The following is an 18,698-nucleotide window of genomic DNA, read 5'->3' as shown; positions in this document are numbered from 1 at the left end:
CGAGCTGACATTCATGTATAGTCTGCAAGAGCCTTGTCAAATATCTCGAGCAGGATGAAGAAGCGAGTGGTCAATTGCTCAAACAGCATGAAAGAGTTCTCGAATTCTGTGAGCTTTGTTCCTTTTCGTACTGGGAAAGATTTCTTCGACTGCTCAACCTCGTTGCGATGTAGATCATCTTCTCTTTTCAAAGGAACTGGTTGATCTTCCAGCCGACGCGCGAACCTTTCTGCTCTCAGCTACTCCGCAAGGAATCCTCGTTGGACGTTGTTTCGATCTGATCCGAGTATTCGTCAGTTCTCCCACATTCGAGTAGTTTTGTGGATCAAAGACTGACAACCATCGGCATGATCAGAGCGAAAAGACGGTCAAGCACCTGTCGAAAGAGTTTCGCACCAATGCAAATTTTCTGACCTTGTGGCCAGAGGTCCCGAACACCAAGTTCCCAAACTCGATCAAAGTGGCAACAAACTGGTCCTACCTACTCGCTCCAGGTCTCGAACGACGCCGTCAAACGAAAGGTCTTCTCTCGGTCGATCCAACAGCCTCTCAACTTGAACCCCATCCTCCTTCGTTCCACTGGCTTCGTCGTACTTCAACTCACCCTCACTCGGACTCTTCGTCTGAAGAGTCTTCCCCGGAGTTGCAACGTCGTGACACGGCTTCGCTCAGCAAGAGGAGCTCGAACGAAGCGAGATCGAGTTTTCGTTGCTGTGTTTCCCGTTCTTCCCTTGTCTAGCTTTCCCGTAGTCAATGTCTTTGTCCGTTCGAAAATTTGTTTCCTGGTTTCGACTGGCCGCAAATTGTTCTTCCTTTGTGATGCGTTCTCGCTTGCTATCGATTCCTTCTGAAAGAGTTGACGTAGGCACAAGGCGAAGCGAAGAGATAGAGAGGAAGCTCACACGACTTTATCTTAAGAAGGGCTGGAGTGAGAAGAGAGAAATTGAAGAAATTGCATCGGCCAAAAAAAGAGCTACTCTGCCTCGTTCCGTCCACCTCGTCACTCAACTTGTACATCCAGCTCCACCGTTCAACAGACTTCGTAGTGTAGCTCAATCTGTGCTGTTCGATGGACTGGGAATGGATGAAGAAGTCGCGAAAGGGCGAGGAGTAAGATGAAGATTCGAATTCGGGAGGGCGAAAGGGTTCGCAGAGTTGACAGGGAGGTCACGAGGTTGACTTTGAACGAGTCGTTGTTCGAGTGCGTGTTGAACGAGAGGGGAAAGACCGGTCGAATTCGGAGCGATCGAAGAGCTCGAGATTGAGGATGCGGAAGTCGAGATGGCGTCGGCGAGGACTCGGAGGGCTGGATCGAGTTCGTGAGCTTGAACGTCTCCCGTCAATCGTAAGCGCTTGTCGACTCCGTTCGTTGTTGATTCGCTTCCTCCTCCTCCTTCACTGTTTTCTCGAGTTCTCTTTTCTCCGACGACATTGCTTCCTCCTCCATTCGACTCTACACTCCGCCCATTCGATCCAGCGAGGTTATTGTTCGGATTCGGTCCGATTGAGAAACTCTGAGTAGCGGCCGAGCTCGAGCTCATGAGACCTTGAACCGTCGAGGGAGTTCTCGGGAACGAATTGCGACTCCTCGTCGTTCTCGGAGGTTGCGGTAGAGCGAACGGCATCAAGGCGTCGGGGACTGAAGAGGCCGAGACGGTGTGAGGAGCGAAATCGAGATCAAAGTCGTCGTTGCCGTTGAATTCCTCCTCCTCCTCCTCCTTTCCTTCTTCTTCCTCCTCTCCGAACTGTTCATCATCGAACTCAGATTTCGTACTACTGCTTCGACTTCGTTTGACCCGATGCCCTCCATCAGCTGCCTTCTTCGCGATGTTTCTCTTCGCTCTCGCCTCCTGTCGAGCATGTCTCGCAGCTCCTCTCGCCGTCTTCGTGATATCGACTTCTTCGTAGGTGATGATGACGGGTTCGTCGTCGTTGTCGGGAGCGTTGACAGAGACTGTACCGTCGGGATAGGTGTAGATCGCTCGAACTTGATGAACTAGCGCTTGCTGTTTCCGTGAATCGAATGAAGTGAGATCAGCTTTGATGTCTCGAAATAAGGTGAATCGGCTTCGAACGACTCACGTGTTGTTGTAAGTTGTCTTTACGAGAGAAAGATTTCCCACATTGTTCGACCTTGCAAGGGAAAGCTGTGAGGCAAGCGCTCTCGAAACCACATCAGCGTCAAGTCAAATACGGATGAGGATGAGGGCTCACTCACGTTTCTCTCCCTTATGTACGCTCTTGTAATGTCTCTTCAAGTGTTCCGCCCTCTTGAACGCCGCGTTACAACCCGTCGCGGGACATGGATGAACTTTCTTCGCTTTCGAATTCGGGGGAGTTGGACCAACTACGGCTTCGAGAGAGTCGGGGTTGTGGGTTCGTCGACCGCGGATGACGGTGTTCTTGACGTGGAGGGTTGGGTTCTTTCTAACGCGGGGAGGCGGATCAGGGAGGGAGTTTACTTGTGAGGTACCTGTCGAAATGCGATCGAGAGAATCAATCGATGAGCTCACGACATACACAGTGTAGGAGGACGGAGAGCGTACTGTGTTCCAAGCGGGTTCGAAGGAGTGGGTGACCAGGGTTTGAAGGAGCGGGAGGAAGTTGAGGAGAGACTTGATCGTGAGGAATAGTTGCGAAATCGAGGATTTCTCCAGTGGTAGGGTATCCTCGCATGATATCATAGTCGAGAATGTTGTCTGAAGAGACGACAAGCAAGAGTGGAGGTCAGTTCCCTCTTTGAGACTCGAGCGAATCGAAATTGACGTACTTGAATTTTCCGCTGCTTCGAGATCAAAACTAGCGGCAGATTCACTACGAGCTTCCCGACTCGATCCGACTTGCATTTGCGAACTCGGTTGCATCGGTCGAATTGTTGTGACGGAATGGGGCTGCAGAATCGCTCTTTCGATCGGAACGAGCTTCGACGCTTGGGCGAGCTTGTCCTCCTCTGGTAAGACGGCATCTTCAGGATCGTATTCTTGTTCTTGATCCTCCTCAGTTCCTCGAACTGCTCGTAGCATAACGGAATCGATTCAGCATTTTCGTTCGAGCCTCGGATCAGACGTGGAAAAGCGACGACGTACCTTTCGAGGATCCCGTTGGACCTCTCATCTTCTTCGACAGCTCCTCAGCCTCGGCTCCTGAACAGAGCGATGAGCTTTTCAACATCTCCGCCACGACCGACGAGGTAGATGAAGAGAAAAGTTCGACGCACCTCCGACTTGTTGCCTGATGAAATTGTACCACCTCATCGCACATCCAGCACCCGGTCTCCCCATCCTCTCTCCCATCTGAGTCCACGTCAGCGGAGGTTCCTCCTTGATCAATTTAACGAGAATTGCGTCTTCTTCGGTACTCCAGCGAATTCTCGGAATCTTCTGCTTGCAATCCATCATCGAAGCGCTTGGGGACGGATTCATTCCCCTGTTTCGATTGTTGTCTTGAGAGAACGCAAGTGCGGCGGAAGTAGGTCGAGTTCTTCGTCCTGAACGAGTCGTCGTTCCGCCCATCATCGCGATTGCTACTGCTTCGTCTACCGCACCTTCTGATTCGAGACCGTCGACGTCAGTCAATCCTCCATCTTGCGTGAACGCGTTCAAGTCGGCTTCGAGTTCGAGGGATTGCAAGTCCCAGTAGGTCGAAGCAGAGTCGGGAGGAGGAGGAGGAGGTCCATCTCGAGTTTGGACTAACGCAGCGACAAGTGCCGCCGTCAGACTGTTCTCTTCGTCGTTTGTTTCGTTCGTTCCTCCTCCTCCTCCTTCGGCCGGAGTTTGAAGAGCGTTTCCAGTTCCTGCGAAGGGAATCGAAGTCGATGTTTCACGACCGGTCTGGAATGGAGGAAGCGGAGCCGAAGTCGAGGTATGAGAGGTAGCGAAGGGAGCTGGAGAGGGTACAGAGGGGACTGGAAGAGAGGTAGAAGGTGTTGTTTCAGAGGAAGAAGAGATGGATTGATGAGAGGGTTCGTTCGGCTCCGGACCTGCTCGCGGAGGTAAAGAGAGTCAGCGTATAGCTCTGATAAATCCTTGTGACCACCCCAGTGCCTCCCAACGGCGTCACAGTGCGAACTCCGCGAGTTGCTATTCAGGACAGGAGGTCGACCTCGAAAGAGCGACTGGAGATGCGTGACTTACCTTCTGAGCGATGCGAGACACTCTCTATCGGGTCTCCGGCCATCCTGCTAGCTAACCGCGTGCCGGATGATTGAGGTTGGTGAAGGGTTTCGGGAGGAAAGCAGGCTCCTGTCTTTTTGCTCACAAGTTTCGGTTCGCGATAACGTTTAGGTTCGAGTCTCGGTTTACAAGCCCAGTCAACGGAACACAACCCGGTCGAGGAAACTGTAGCGCTGTCAAAAATTATGAATTGCTGATTTTCGTTCGAAAAGTTTTGGAAACTCGGCAGTTTTTGACACTGGTAGCAGCAGCAGCCGCCAGTGGAAGCGCTCCTTCCCTCTAACAAGGAGCAGCATGTTGTGGAATGCTCTATCTGTTTCAAGTTTAATGTAAGGGATGATTCAATGCGATTGGTACTAACTTTCAAAACTTCTGTATTCTCCGGTTCCTCGTCTTGATATATATATCCCCTGACCGGTTCTACTGCTTGAGTACTTCCTTGTAGTGTTGATCCGGGGTTTGGTCCCTCAATCGTTGTGCTGCTTGTTCAGGAGTGATATCTCGTTGAGTTTCGGCGAAGAGTTCGAATCTGCAACGATAACGACGATTGGAATGATCAGTATTCCGTTCGATTGAAGACTGAACAGCCGGAGATAGAGCTCACCCGACGAGGTATTTCTTAACCGTCGAACTCCTCAACAAAGGCGGATAGAACCCAATGTGAAGTTGAGCGAAAGCGGCGTCGTTATCAGAGTTGGGATCCGAGAGTTGTTCTTGCGAGAGAGCGGAATGAACGGGTGCCTGGTAGACTCCCATAGAGTAGGCAAAAGAGCATTCGAATCTAAAAGCCGAGAAGACGCTGGTCAGTCGTGGAAGGGAAGGGAAGGAGCAAGTTGGGGAGAGAGCGTACAAGTTGTCGAATCGACGACCGACAGCACCGAGCATCTTCGCTAGATCTTCTTTCTCTTCTTGTTCGAGGTAAGCGATCGAAGGGATGTGACGACTGTCGACCGGCAGAGCGAAGAAGTGATTTTATTGGCTCGAGTCAGCTCGCAAGATCAAACCGAGTTCAAACTGGAGAAGGTACAGACGTACCGATAAGGTAAGACCATAATCTCGAACGGCCAACTAGCCCAATAAGGAACGACGGCCAAAAAGTGTTTACCGAGATGTACGACTCGAGAATCGGGAGAATCGGGGAATTTCTGATAAGTCGCGAGTTCGGTCGCGGCGTAAGTGAGGAGGAGCGAAGGAAGTGAGTTTGTTCTGTTCGAAGAATGCTTCCAAGTCAGCCAGAGAGAGACTCGGGAAAGGGCAAGTCCAGACGAACAGGGTAGGAACTCCTTCAACGGGTTTTTGCTCTTTCGCGAATTGACGTTGAGACTTGAACATTGAGCTCGGGATAGTAGGGACGTAAGAGAGTGACCAAGCCTAACGAAGGAGTTGTCAGTAAGATCACGACGAGGCGATCGAAGTGGTTTGAACTCACTTGACCGTGAGGATGAGGATTCGAGCAACCCATCATCGATCCTTTGTTTTCGAATCTGAGTGTAGTAGACCCGAAAGCATCAGTGATGGATCTACTCGATGCTTAGAAGGTCGACTCACACCTGAATGTACTTGATCCAAGGGTTTTCCTTCGAAACATCGAGGTATAGTTTCGTCCTGTCGAAGTCCCTCAGATCAGCTCAGAGCCGTCTCCTCAAGCGGAAACGTAGCGACTCACCAAGCGTCAATCACTCCAACGATCTCCTGATCCTTCATTTCTGCCACAGTCAGATCGTGTCGAGGGCTGAAGCAAATCACATAGCATTTTCCTCGCGCCGGCTCCGTCTGAAAGAGCGAAGACACAGCAGGGTTCGAAGAAGCAGGTTCAGCGGGTTTGACGAGATCGGGTAAGAGTGCAGCGTAGTCATTCTGCGAAAAAAAGAAATTCAGTACGCCCAAGTCACTTTACACGGTAACGTTACGACGACAGGTACGCACCTCGAAGATATAAGTTCCCTCGTACTTCTCCGTCACTTTCCCTCCCGCACGAGTGTTCCCAGGACACAGGTAACATTTCTCGTCGTATTGAGGTCGGCCTTCGAGTTGAGGTGGTTCCGTCGCTCCTTGCCAGGGTCGCTTGGTTCGATGAGCTACAGATAGTAAGGGTAAGGTGGATCAGCAAGGGAATCGAAGGGAGGAAAGAGAGCTGTTTCATGAGAGAGTAGCTCTGCGCCTTTGTCGCACCGTCGAGCTGCTTCCGGCCTATTCCTACGTGTCCTTGAGAAGCACTCGCAACCTTCAAGCCCTGTCCGGCTCCGTACTAGCTGTTTAACCTCGCCTTTCCCCCACTTTTGATGACGCTCTCTTTCCTCCCGTTCCCACCTCGAGCAGCGTTCCTAAACGACTCAGACAGGCCGAAAGCCCATACAAGACGAGTATGCGCCGTCCCGTTGAAGGGCAGCCGTGTCTCAACGAGAGAGAGCAACTCACGACTACACAAAACCCATTCCTGTCTCAAAGGGTTCCAACGACGATGAGAGTGGTTCAAGGGGTCGAAAGGGACGGCTTCGGTTGAGCTCATGCTGATGTGGCGAAAAGTCGAGGAGGAGAGTGAGGGAGAAGAGGGAGAGAAGTTTGGAGCTTCTCGGTCGAACTACAACTACACGCGGGTAGCCGAAATGTAAGGATTTGCGTGGAATGATGGGCATTGAAGCAGAGTGAAGTCAAAGGACGGCAAAAGAGGCAAATGCAGCGAAAGAGGCGGAGAGAGAGAGAGAGAAGGAACGTTGCGAAAGTTCGAGCTTTTTGCGATAATTTTGTTCCGCGTCTTTCGTAGCTGCTGCTTGCCACGACCGATGAGCATACCAGTATTTTCGAACACGTGAATGCTATTACGTAACAAGGCGAGGGGAATTAGATGAACAACAGAGGTAAAACTTGAGGTAGGTAGGAGGACGACGAAAAGAAACAGAAAACCCCGAGAGAACGAGAACCAGATAGATCACAGCTCAATCTCTTTCTCGTTATCCCATCCTATCACAAAGTGAAGGATGTGTCAGCAACTCTGACCGCGGAAACGACAAAGAGAGGAGCATGGAGACTCACTTTTGTGAAACGTCTGCAGGAGGTCGAATAGCTTGTGCGAAAGTGAGCTGTGTGGCACACTCCTCAGCACCATCAGTACCAGATTCCCGTCTCGGAACAACCACTGGAGCTGGAGGAAAGAGCTCACCAATCTCTTCAAACTTTGAATATATTTCCTACTCGTCTCATCGTTCAACGCATGCGCGACATTACTCGAGAAAATCTTCTCCCGTCCCGAACGCTCGTGGATACCAACCATCGTTACTCCGATCGGCCAAGGTGCGTTCCCGATCGATAAGCGGAGGTAGGCGTCGTTCGCGCGGAGGTATTCGCGAGTTTGCATGTAGAAAGTGATTTCGGCAATGGCGAGGAGGACGTCGGCGGCGAGATCCTACAGAGCATCACAAAGAAGGGGTTAGGAGAAGGAAAGGAGGACGTCAAGACAGGGAGAGGAAAAACTCACTCGTTTTCGGAGTTGTTTGAAAAGCGGTTTGAGGTATTCGGCGGAAGTTGATTGAGTTGCCGCGGCGACTTTACCCTGAGTGGATCGTTTAACCGATTCTGTATAGGACGAAGGAGATGAGCAAGCTAATTGAAGTTATTCTGGAGAGATTCAAACCTACCTGGTCGATCCGCTAGAGATTGTTCCCATTCCTTCAGTACTCGCTGCGAGGGAGGGGAGGTCGAGTCAGCGGGCAAGTACATGCGCGAATTGTAGAGCGAGACTTACCTTGAGAGCGTGATAGATTTGAGGATACACCTTGTGAGGATTTGTTTTAACGAGTTCCAAATCGACTAGAACTTCCTCATCTTTCGGTTTCGGTTCTCTCGATTCTTCCTTTTCCGCTTCCGTTTCTGTCGCTGGTGTCGTCGTTGTCCCCGCTGCTCCTTTTCCCTTCTTGTCCTGTTTCTTCTGCGAAGAAGATTCCCCATTCTTATTCTTTTCCTTTTCCCTCTCGATTCCCAGTTCTTGTCCTTCCATCGCCCTCGCGAAATCGTTCCTCTGACCTTCGGTACGTTCTTCGATCAATTCCAACGCCCTCAACCTCAGCCTTCGTTCCTTGTCCGTTTCAGCGAACAATCGAATTGGTTGTCCAATCTTTCGTAACCTCCTGATCGCTTCTTCGTTTGAAACGTTGAACGTTTCTCCTTGTCCGTCTCCCGCTTGCTCTATTGTTGTCGTGATTGTCGTACCAGTCGCAGGATTGAGAGTAGCGGTCGTCGTTGTCGAGTTGGCTTGAGGTTTAGTTCCATAAAGTTTCTCCTTTCTTAGTCGTTCCTTCTCTTGTTGCTTCTCCCGTTCCTCCTGAGCTCTCAATCGTTCCAATTCACTACGTTTCAAGTACCGTTTGACCGGTGGTTCGTCTCCATTCGTAGTCGAGGAAGAGGGACCTGGAGAAGGGGAGAGGTTCTCGAGTTGACGTTTCTTGCTCTGAATCTCTGCCTTGAGGAAGTCCATACTAGCTCGCTTAGTCGTGCTATCGAGAAGTCGTAGTGAGTGGTCAGAAGGAGAGAGAGGGAGCCGATCGCGCGAGTGGGAACAACTCTCCTTCACTTCAACTTCCCCTCCTCGCCCGGTAATCGCAAACATGTCTTCCGAAGAAGGTCAAGTAAGTTATCTCATTCTATAAGCTGGCGCAGCTCTTGCTCGGACAGAGAAGCTGACCTTTGATCTCCGACTCTCTCATTCGATTGTCAATAGTCTACCGTTCTCCAAACCGCTGCGTTCGACGCTCGATTCCCCAACACTAACCAATCGAAGCACTGCGTGAGTCCCGTCCACTCGTTCATCCCTTGTCGCGCGCGTGCCGACTTGTTCCTCTGTTTCCGATTCGCTAACCCTGCTCACTTACCTCTTCCTGGTCTGTTGAATCGGTAGTTCCAATCTTACGTCGTACGTTCAGCTTTCAGCTTTCTTCATGTGATCACTCTTGAGCGCAGGGAACGAATGTTGACAATCTCCGATTGTTCACTTGCTCGCTTAGGATTACTACCGATGTGTTGACGCAAAGGGAGAGGACTTTCCCGCTTGCAAGACTGTCAGTTACTCTCTCTATCCCTCTCTCGCATCGCCCGCTGACTTTGAGTTGAGGAGAACAGTTCTGGCGCACTTACCACTCTCTTTGCCCGAGTAACTAAACCTCACGCTTCTCCTCTCTCGCCGAGGATCGGCTGACTGACGTATCTCTAATGTTGCTAGATGAATGGATCGCCAAGTGGGATGAGCAACGTGAAGAGGTAAATCCCTGCCCTTTTCCTTTCGCCGATTCTCAATCCTTCGAAAACTGACGGCTCTTTCTGAGTGTAGAACCGATTCCCCGCCAAGTTGTCTGCATAAGTTATGAGTTATCCCGGCGAGCGCATGTAGAGGAGAAAGAGGGAGTTTCGTATGAGGGAGGGAGTTTCTTTGACCAAAAATTATACTAAATTTTCACTACCACCCACTGCCTTTCAGGAGTCCTTTCGAAGACAGACGAAAACGGAAGAGGCGGTGATAGACCTCTCTGAGCGTTGCGGATGGGACGACATGGGTGCAGAAAGCTGGTCCAACAGCGGAAGGAAAGACCGAAATCGTTCTACGTTTGCTTGGGCGAAGCTTTCGTTCTGTCGGAATGACCTCGCTTTCGCTCCTCGTCCGAGCTCTCGACCGCTTTCGTCCCCTGTGTCGCTCACCGGAGTGAACAGCAAAGAGCGAGAGCTTGTCGAAGTTCAAACACTTTCGCGCGAAAGAGTTGTCATTTTTTTTCGGAGCGCTCGGTTTACTTTCCGCTCCGCTCTCGAGCTATCGCTATATGATTCACGTAGCTTCTCTTCTGCCGCTCAACGACGCAGAAAGGAGTATTTTGCGCACATCATCATGCGAAAATTAAGCTTCTGATCTCATCAACTTTCTCTTCTTCGCCCACCACTCGCGAGAGGATGTACACGACCTCTCATCACTCCGGCTCTTCCTCGCGCGGTGTTTCACTCGACTACGATTCCCGCAACCCGTCTCTCGACGCTCCTTCATCAGTCGTTTCCGACCCTTTCGTCGACCGCTCTCTCTACGATCCTTCCTCCGCTTCATCCGGATCACGAACTAGCTCAAGATCTTCCTCCCGAGTGAGAACTGGTGCTCAGCAGCCGCAGAGGAACCCTTGGTCTCCACTCTCCTCTGAGAACGGGGACGATTCTCCCTCCCCCTCTTCCTCCTCTCCTCCAGCAGCGAATGGCTCTAATAGACCTGGATTACCTCATTCGACCTCTACCGAACTATCAAGACAAATCTCCGCAGCTCTGAGTGAAGATTTACCGTCTCCCTCGGAAGAAACGAATTACTCGAATGGGAATGGGAATGGGATGACGAGTGAAGCGATGGCAGGAAGGAAACGGAGTGAGAGTGCGGCGACTTTGAAAGCGGCGAGGAATAATCTAAGTAGTAGTGGGAAATCGAGTGGGAGTTCTTCGGGAGGGTTTCTTTCGCAATTCCGAACTGGTGAGCCCTCATCATTCGTCTCTCTCTATCTCTATCTCGATGGAGACCGACGGAGATCTGGCGTAGGTTCCGGATGGTTCGCACCGATGGTAGAACCCGAGAAACCATTGAGTAGGGAAGAATTCGCAGCAAAGGAGAAACAAAGGATCGAGAAACTCAAGGCTGGGAAACCTGCGACGAGAAGACCTGGATTGATGAAGAGATTGAGCAGTGGGTTGGAGCTTTCGAGTGTACTTGCGGGAAGTGGTGGAGGTGGAGGTGGAAGTCCTTCGAAGAGGTAGAGAAAGTCAAAAACGATCGCATTCCCCTATTGGAGTCGAGATGGGCTGGGTTGTTCGGATAACTTGTAGCTATACTCTTTCATAATCATGTACCTGTTTCTCCTTTACCGCAGCTTAGTTCCCCTCTACTGTGAATACCAGTCTGGCGACCAGCCTGGTTTCGTCTATTTCAAGGTCTGGTGGTGTACGGGGTCCCGACGGGCTTTCTTCTTCGATCCCACTTAGAGGTTCGGCGATTATGTCGACTGCAGTATGAGCGGAGAACAAAGCTTAATTTTCGCACCCATTGCGGAATCGTAGCATCGAAGAAAGATGCCCTCGTCAGGCATTCGGTGAGATATATGGAATTTCTGCCAGAGAACGAGGAGAGTCAAATGAGACGGTTCGAAGAATTCGACGTCCCTGCGATTTTTGAGGGCCTCGTGTTCGACTCACGGATCTCTCCTCTTCTTTCTTCAACTCTCCACTCTACACAACTCGCACCCATCCGTGATCCAACTCAACTGCTCTCACCTGATTACACTCATCTCTACTTACCGCTCGAGGGCCGCCTCTCTTCCTCCCTTCACTTTCTCGCACCTCTCCAGTCTCGGACCCCTTCTCCCTCCCTCCTCCCTCGACAATGACTGTCAAGAAGGGTTGGGAGTCAATCCTCGTAGCAGGCCGCGCCCGCTTCTCCAACTCTCTCGCCCTCGTTCTCTGGCAAGCACGTCGAGGAGGGTCCTTCCGCACAGATCCCCAGGCGCCTCCTCCCCCTCCTCCTCCTCCCCCTCAAGACGTCCCCTTCCACTTCTGCGATGAAGTAAGCCCCTACCTCTTGCCGATTCAAAAAGAGATGCAACAGAATCCGGCAACCCGAGTTCTCGCGCCAAACGAATTCAGGAAACTTCTCCAACTCAGGGTGGAACTGAAAGTTTGGGAAACGATGAAGGAGAGGGAGATACTCGCACCTAACTCGTTTCATACTTGGTTGATGGACGGGAAATGTAGAGTCGAGTACAAGAAGGGAACCGTTGAGAAACGTTTGGCGACAGTCTTTGAAAAGGAGTCGGCAAGTGAGGCAAAGATGACGAAGAAACAAAATGAGAAGATCCGAAAGCAGAGGAGAAACCAGGAGAGGAATGTTAGGAGAAAGATAGAACGGAGCGAAAGATTCGGGGGGGAAGGGAAGAATTCCAATGAGGGTGAGGGAAAAGGAGGTGAATCAAACAGAGGAACGAAGGAAGGATCCGGGGGAGGAGCTGGTCAGAACATGGAAGAGCGTGAAGGCGAAGTTGTTGCTGACGAGAGTGGGAAGGGGAAGGGAAAGGAGAAGAAAGTGGAAATTTCGACGGCCAGTGAGTTTTGTCTTCCGATTCAATCGATTCCTCATGTACTCGGTCCTCATTCATGCGCGAACGTATTAGATGCCAAAGCTTCAATCTCGGAAGCCGATCTCGCCTTTCCGATTGATCCAGCTACATTCCTTTTTGTGAGTCTCGGTCTCTCTAGTCCAACACTCGCTAGAGACTGACCATCTCTTTCTCGCATTCCAGCATTCCAACCTCGTCGATGGAACTCGCCGATCGAGCCCTGATCCTTCCAGAGTTCGTCTCATCGTTCCTCGGCAAGAAGCCGAATCTCTCCTCGATCTCGCTGCGACCCTCAACACGACTGCCGAAGAACACAGGACCGCTCGTGGGAAGAACTACCAACAACTCGAATCCGTTCACTATGGAGAGGGAGCTGAAGCTGACCCGACCAAATTCCTTCATCCAAGGATGCAAACGATCTCCTGCCTCGTCGACTCGGATCAATTCGCGACTGCAAACTTCGACAACTTTGGTTGGGCACTCAGCAGCGTACGAATGGGCCGACAGAACTACGAAGCTCACCAGATCCCTTCAACTCCCGACTCTCCTCAACACCTCGACCTGCCCATGAACCCTAAGCAACCCGTCCCTTGCTACCGACTCGTCGAGTACAGTTCGCTCATCGGTGCCGTCTTCCGCTCCAAGACTCAAGAAGGAATCGCCGGAACGATCGTTCTCAACGGAAACGACTACTCCCCGGGAGGCGCTCAAATTACTCTCGCCAAACTGAATCACGAGGACCATCGACCGCTCATCGAGTTCATCAGCGATATGGGTCCGTATCGAAAAGCCGTCGCGGCGGAGAATGAGGAAGATTTGCGGAAACTCGAATCCAAGTTCAAGTCCCTTCTCGCAGGACTACCGCCGTCGAAGTTCATTAAGGATCTCACTCTCGCCGAGTTTTACAAGCTTCAGCAAGTTACGCAGGGATTCTTCGACGAAAACGGATTCGACAAGGACTCACTCTCTCGAACTCGGAAGGACTTGATCAAGAGTGAGGTCGCTTCACGACGATCAGCTGAGAAGTCTCTCCTCGTTCAACAAATCGCTCAAGTCAACGAAAGTCGCCCGAATCCACGTAATCAACTCCAGCCTCATAACTTCCGACACCTTCCTCGTTCCGTTTGGCCGAAAACGAGCGCACGTCAAGCAGGAGGAGGAGGAGAAGTCGAACGAGACATCCCGAAAGAAGTTGGAGGAGGAGGAGCCGCGAGTCCCGGAGAGCGCGAAGGAGTCATGTCGGAGGGAGAGGAAGGAGAGGTATCTGTTCGTGAAGGGGGAGCTTCCGAAGATGGAGGAAGAGAAGGAGGATCAGGTCATGCAGAGGGAGGAGCAGTCAGAATGGAGGAGGAAGGAGGAGGAGTAGATATCGAAGTCGACGTCGAGGGAGGTTCAGCGAGAGGAGGTGAAAACGAAGAAGACGTGAACCGCAAAGGAGGAGGAATCCGAGCAGCTCCTTCATCGTACGAGGGGAAGCAGCTACCCTTTCAACGAAAGGATCTTCCGGACCTTCACGAACAAATCCAACAGGCGAAGAATCGAGTCACCCTCGCTGAAGATTTACCGACCGAGAAACCCGATCCGCCTCTGAGCTCGGAAAAGCCTAAAGATTTCGAAGACGCCAAACCTCGTTTCATCACCGTCGAACGTCGTCTCGATGAAGCTATTCGAAAATTGAGATTGAAGGACGTTGCCGAGGAAGATCGACTACGTGAGTTTCTTTCGACTCTTTCTTCTCTCGACTCTTAGTTCTCGACTGACTTCCCTTATCGTCAAACTTGTAGCCGTTCAATTTGCAACTGCCATGTACGAACTTCATCAAGGAATCACGATTGCCGGTGCGAAAGAGCTCGAAGCCGCTCATCGAGCTTTCTTCTCCGCTCACGATCTGCTTCTTTCGCAGGTAAGCCTCTCTCTTTCTTCCTCTTCGTCTCTGCTTGGCCCGGTAATTGAAGTTTCGATCACCTGTCATAGAACCCCCTCTCGGATTTCTCTCTTTCAAAATGGGTGAACGAGATCTGGCGAATAGCTACCAGACGGTCGCTCGAGAACGAACCTACGCCGGTGGAGTGAAGGAGAGAGCTGCAGACGATACGGTGAGCTCTCTCATGGTCAATCAAACCTCACGCTTGCGCTCATCGTGTCCCATTTCTTTCATCCAAGGAGTGGAAGGAACAGGCTCGAGACGCCGTTTCAATGGATCAAACTCGCACGGGAGAAGTCTATAGCGCTCCTGACGTTCAAGCAAGACTTCATCTATCGTTATCGTCGGCCGCAACGGCAACCATGAACTACTACAACGCCAAGACGGGAGACGGCCGTCAACCTACGACAGAGCTCGTCACATCGCTCCTCTCCTCCCCCGATGCGGTTCTCGAAAGAATCGAATCTCTTCTCCCCACTGTCTCCTCGAGATTCACTCTCGCCTCGATTCAAGTTACAGTACCGCGACCTTCCGAAGCTGTCTCTCGACTATGGAAGCGACTCGCCGCTGACAAGACCAAGAGCAAGACTCTCGTCGACGAGGTGGTTCGTTTCGTTCTTTCGACTTCAATACCGAGTTTGGACGATCCGAAGTTGGAGGAGCCCGATCTCGACGCTCAAGGTCAATTGAATCTTCCACTTCTTCCTCTCCATCTCGAATCCCTCATTCGACAACTATTCGAATCGATCTGCGCAAAACCTCAATCTGTCGACGATGAAATCCTCAAAGTCAAACAGAACGTAATCGACCAAGCCGTTCAATCTCTCATGTCCATCGTTCGATATCTCTCCTTCCTTCTCCCTCGACTTCTGTTTCATTTTATCGCGCAAGCTCTTCGAAACGAAAACTTCCTCGACCCTCCACGTAGGAGCGGAAGGAGTGGCGAGGCACCTCCAGCTCCAGTCATGTCAGAAGTGATGGAGAAGTTCAAGGTATCGACGGAACGACCCATCAAAGAGTATCTCACGAGTTATCATCGGGAGAAAGTTTTGCAAGTTTCGGTTCGAGCATTCCAGTTATCGGCGCTTACAGCTGCTGGTACTCTGAAGCACGTTCGTCTTTTCTCGTTACTCTCTCGGAACGTTATCGTGTGATGCTGAGATTCTCACTTCTTCCTCTGACAGAAATTCGAACCGAAATGTTTCGATTTTGGTCACGGTACGGCCTACTTCTATTCCGCGGGAGCAAGAGAAAAGACCGTCGGAGATAGTCGAATTCTTCCTCCTCCGCTCCTCATTGCTCTGCAGAATCTCTACAAAAATGAGGTCGAAATTATGAAAAGAATCGATGCCGTTCGACACTCGGGAGGAAAACGACAAGATCTCGCCGACGTCGGACCTGAAGGAGGAGAACTCTTGAGAGAGAATCCGGCTGTGGAGGAGGGAATGGAGATTGAGGAAGGAGAGGGAGTAAACGACGTTCCGCATGATTCGAAGAAGGAGGAGGAGGGAACGAAACCGAACTATCGTCACGATTACGCCGCAACCTTCATGAACGGACTTGATCGGAAGACTCGAAAGTCGAAAGACCTCAAGAAGTTGAAAAATGGGAAAAAGACAACTCGAGGAGAACGAAATGCCGACTTCCCTCATCTCAGATCTCTTTCCACCGACTCTCAAGCCGCCCAATCTCCCGCTCAAGATCCTTCTCTTCCCGACAATCCTGCTGTCGCCACTCCTGCTTCCGACACTCATGAACAAGAACCTTTCATCGATTCAACAACCGATTCAAGCCGTCGGTTCCGCGGAAGGCAGATCAATGGAATGCATCGACTTCTTCCAGCGGAACGAGTTGCCTCAATCCGTCTGTCGTACCCGAATCTGCAGTTCTCCGAAGCTCTCGCGTCGTCGTCGTTCTTCGATCTCGCCAAGGATCAACCGAACGAAGGTTGGGTCAAGTTCGTTCTGAACGAGAAAAGGGTCCTCAAGGTTTGCGACTCAGTCCGTCTCGTCTTCGAAGCGGTCATCAGTGGCTCGTCCAAATCGGATCGCCTGGAAACACTCGTTCGTCTTCGTCATGAAATCCTCAACTTGCTCTTTAAAGTCGAAGGATCCGGCACTCTCATCCCCTGGATGTACGCCGTGACTCCTTGGTCGCTCAACATCGTTTATCGAGACCCTCGCTATCCGGAGAAACTCCCTGGTCAGTGTCCAGCTTTCTTTCGTCGATATGGTTTGAGCCCAGATTGACGAGTTTGTCAGTGTCGCCCTCGAGCAGGTGGAAACTTCAAAACCTTCGTTGAGTCGACTCTTGGTACTCAGGTCACGACTTACTACTATTTCCTCCGTTCCGATCGCGTCGAAGAGATGGTCAAGAAATCGGGACTTCGTCGAAAGGATCAAGTTGTCTCGAAGAAATGGCCCAACCTTAAACTCTCGTTCACTTTTCAACCTCAGGCAGTTCCACCGATTCTCACCCGAAGGGTTGGGCAATTCTTCAATTGGTCTGCAGCTCACAAGAAGCATCCCTCTCCTGTTCCGTTCTCGAAGAAACGCGCGATCAAGCCTTTCCTCGTCAACCTCAAGTATTACGATCCCGATTCGAATATCAACGAGCTCTGGAGTCTCAAGTCAATGAACCCCGACGAGCAAGCTCAGTTCAAGGAGAAACTCGCCTACGGAACCGAACGCTTCAAATGGGAGATGAGCGACGCCGCCGCTGCCAATCCGGACGTCATCACTTGGTACGCTGCGAATGACCGAGGGATCAATTGTCCTGAAGCGCTCGCGTGGTACTCTCCGACGACGCTACAAGCTCTATTCGACCTATGGACTCGAGATCGACACGTTGCTGAAACTCGAACTCGCTCAAAGACCGAAGCTCACTTAGGGGATTTGAACGGTACTCGAGAACGCGACGAGTTCTTCCGTGAGTCATCATCGTCGTCGTCTTCCTTCCATTTTGCGAGTTCGACAAAGTTTGCTAACCAAAAATCTTCACTCGTCTAGGTGATCTGACGGCTGGTGAGCTCGTCGTTGTCACTCTGTATACTCTCTCCTCTAGAAGAAGGAACTGACGTTGTATCTCTTCTTCTTCTTTCTTTCGGGCGCTAGATCCAGTTCTCGAAAATGAACAAGTTGGAGGTGAGCTCTCCCTTTCGTCGATAGCTCTCACTGAGGCAGTAGCTGATAGTCGAACATCCAATCGGATAGCTCGCAACAACATCGAGAAACACAACGCTCGAGACAACAACAACCAACAAATCCCTCCGTCCTTCGTTCGCTCGACTACTCGAGAAACCTTCACCCAGCAACGTTCTCGAATTGAAAAGAGTCAAATGAAGAAGGATGTCGCGATCCAATTGAATTCGATTTGCCCTCGTCGACTGGACCAGAAGACTTACCGAATCGTCATCATCGATGGAGCGGAAAATTTACCTCAATCGAGAGGTCGTCGAGGACCCACAAAAGATTCAGCCTACATGAATGCTCTACTCGAGTGTATCAGTTCTCGTGAAGACATCGAACTTGTGTACTTCCGAGTTCACGAGCATTTCACCTCCCAAACCTGCTGCTTCTGCGAGTCGCCGTAGTAAGTCTCCCTGTCCCTCTCTCTCTCGCTCTACCCCATCCGTTCCTCGATTGTTCAGTTCCATAGCTGACGCTCGAATCTGCTTGTTCGCAGCATTTTCCACCCCGAAGATATCAACACCGGTGAAGAGATCAGTCGAATCTCCTGCTGCGCCGACTGCGTCAAGATCTTCCATCGGGACGAAGGTTCGGCTCGACTACTTCTCCTCGGTGCAATCCTCGGTGCTCGAACGGGAGTTCACCCGTTCTCACCAAATGACGAGCATTTCACCATCAAGCGACCGATGAAACAACGACGAGACTCGAAGTACCTTCGCCCACGCGGTACCGAACGAGCCAAGCTGCTTCGACACGCAGCAAAGATTTGGCTACTCAAGCAAGATCGAGCGTTCGAACTAGCTCGTCGAGGTCAAGAAATCGACGAGTTGGCGGAACAAGGCAGTTTCGAGGAGGAAATGAAGCGACCGAAGGAGGAATTGGACGCGGACCTCGAGTTGGGAGATCCTGAGGATTGGGTGTTGAGTCTGCCAAAGGGCAAGAAGGTAGAGATCATCGACGAGTGAGTTTCTTTCGCGTTTCGAGATTTCTCACGACCGAGAAACTGACTTTGTCTCGCTGTACTCGCTCTCGTCGTCAGATCGCTGGTCGAATCAAGGAGCGACGTACCTCCTGCTATGCTGGGGTCAGTCGAAGCGAAACTAGCTCAAGCTGGATGGTTGATACCTTAGTAGGAAATTTTCGGAAATGTTTGTTTCCCTTCTTTTCCTTCGGTCAAGCTCTCATTCTCGAGAATACGATAGAAGCGAGAGCAAGATCACAAACGGATGAGAGAACACCTGAAAAGATTCGCGAAAGTCAATCTCGCTTGACATTTCGCGCTTTCGAACTGATC

General features: G+C 51.1%; 5 protein-coding genes across 5 annotated transcripts; 2 read left to right on the top strand and 3 right to left on the bottom strand.

Annotated features, from left to right (window-relative positions):
• Positions 1 to 1,052: 1,052 nt before the first annotated feature.
• On the bottom strand, positions 1,053 to 4,176 carry JCM6883_005607 (uncharacterized protein; the record flags this gene model as incomplete). Its single annotated transcript, XM_076633162.1, has 8 exons — positions 1,053 to 2,006; positions 2,083 to 2,147; positions 2,219 to 2,473; positions 2,547 to 2,699; positions 2,771 to 3,010; positions 3,087 to 3,143; positions 3,218 to 3,979; positions 4,134 to 4,176. 8 exons carry the CDS (start codon positions 4,174 to 4,176, stop codon positions 1,053 to 1,055), a joined length of 2,529 nt encoding a protein of 842 aa, XP_076486917.1.
• A 416-nt stretch (positions 4,177 to 4,592) lies between these two features.
• GAL7 (UDP-glucose:hexose-1-phosphate uridylyltransferase) lies at positions 4,593 to 6,681 on the bottom strand (the record flags this gene model as incomplete). The annotated part of the gene is made up of 10 exons (XM_076633161.1): positions 4,593 to 4,701; positions 4,777 to 4,953; positions 5,023 to 5,115; positions 5,208 to 5,378; positions 5,443 to 5,543; positions 5,602 to 5,656; positions 5,721 to 5,777; positions 5,839 to 6,029; positions 6,099 to 6,250; positions 6,591 to 6,681. 10 exons carry the CDS (start codon positions 6,679 to 6,681, stop codon positions 4,593 to 4,595), a joined length of 1,197 nt encoding a protein of 398 aa, XP_076486916.1.
• A 442-nt stretch (positions 6,682 to 7,123) lies between these two features.
• On the bottom strand, positions 7,124 to 8,643 carry PRP18 (mRNA splicing protein PRP18; the record flags this gene model as incomplete). The annotated part of the gene is made up of 6 exons (XM_076633160.1): positions 7,124 to 7,133; positions 7,206 to 7,252; positions 7,333 to 7,575; positions 7,648 to 7,745; positions 7,808 to 7,850; positions 7,915 to 8,643. 6 exons carry the CDS (start codon positions 8,641 to 8,643, stop codon positions 7,124 to 7,126), a joined length of 1,170 nt encoding a protein of 389 aa, XP_076486915.1.
• A 1,460-nt stretch (positions 8,644 to 10,103) lies between these two features.
• Positions 10,104 to 10,940, top strand: JCM6883_005604 (uncharacterized protein; the record flags this gene model as incomplete). The annotated part of the gene is made up of 2 exons (XM_076633159.1): positions 10,104 to 10,659; positions 10,726 to 10,940. The coding sequence occupies 2 exons, from the start codon at positions 10,104 to 10,106 to the stop codon at positions 10,938 to 10,940; spliced, it is 771 nt and encodes a 256-aa protein (XP_076486914.1).
• A 622-nt stretch (positions 10,941 to 11,562) lies between these two features.
• Positions 11,563 to 18,534, top strand: JCM6883_005603 (uncharacterized protein; the record flags this gene model as incomplete). The annotated part of the gene is made up of 12 exons (XM_076633158.1): positions 11,563 to 12,277; positions 12,347 to 12,411; positions 12,476 to 14,003; positions 14,077 to 14,195; positions 14,456 to 15,328; positions 15,401 to 16,418; positions 16,494 to 17,144; positions 17,225 to 17,239; positions 17,330 to 17,359; positions 17,429 to 17,807; positions 17,901 to 18,365; positions 18,444 to 18,534. The coding sequence occupies 12 exons, from the start codon at positions 11,563 to 11,565 to the stop codon at positions 18,532 to 18,534; spliced, it is 5,949 nt and encodes a 1,982-aa protein (XP_076486913.1).
• Between the last annotated feature and the right edge of the window lie 164 nt (positions 18,535 to 18,698).

The sequence above is a fragment of the Sporobolomyces salmoneus genome (assembly GCF_050403485.1).
Source record: "Sporobolomyces salmoneus JCM6883 DNA, S_salmoneus_JCM6883_v1_ctg34, whole genome shotgun sequence".
In the NCBI taxonomy this organism is placed as follows: Eukaryota; Fungi; Basidiomycota; class Microbotryomycetes; order Sporidiobolales; family Sporidiobolaceae; genus Sporobolomyces; species Sporobolomyces salmoneus.
Note: the sequence above shows the minus strand (reverse complement) of the source record. Positions and strands in the feature narration are given on the sequence as shown.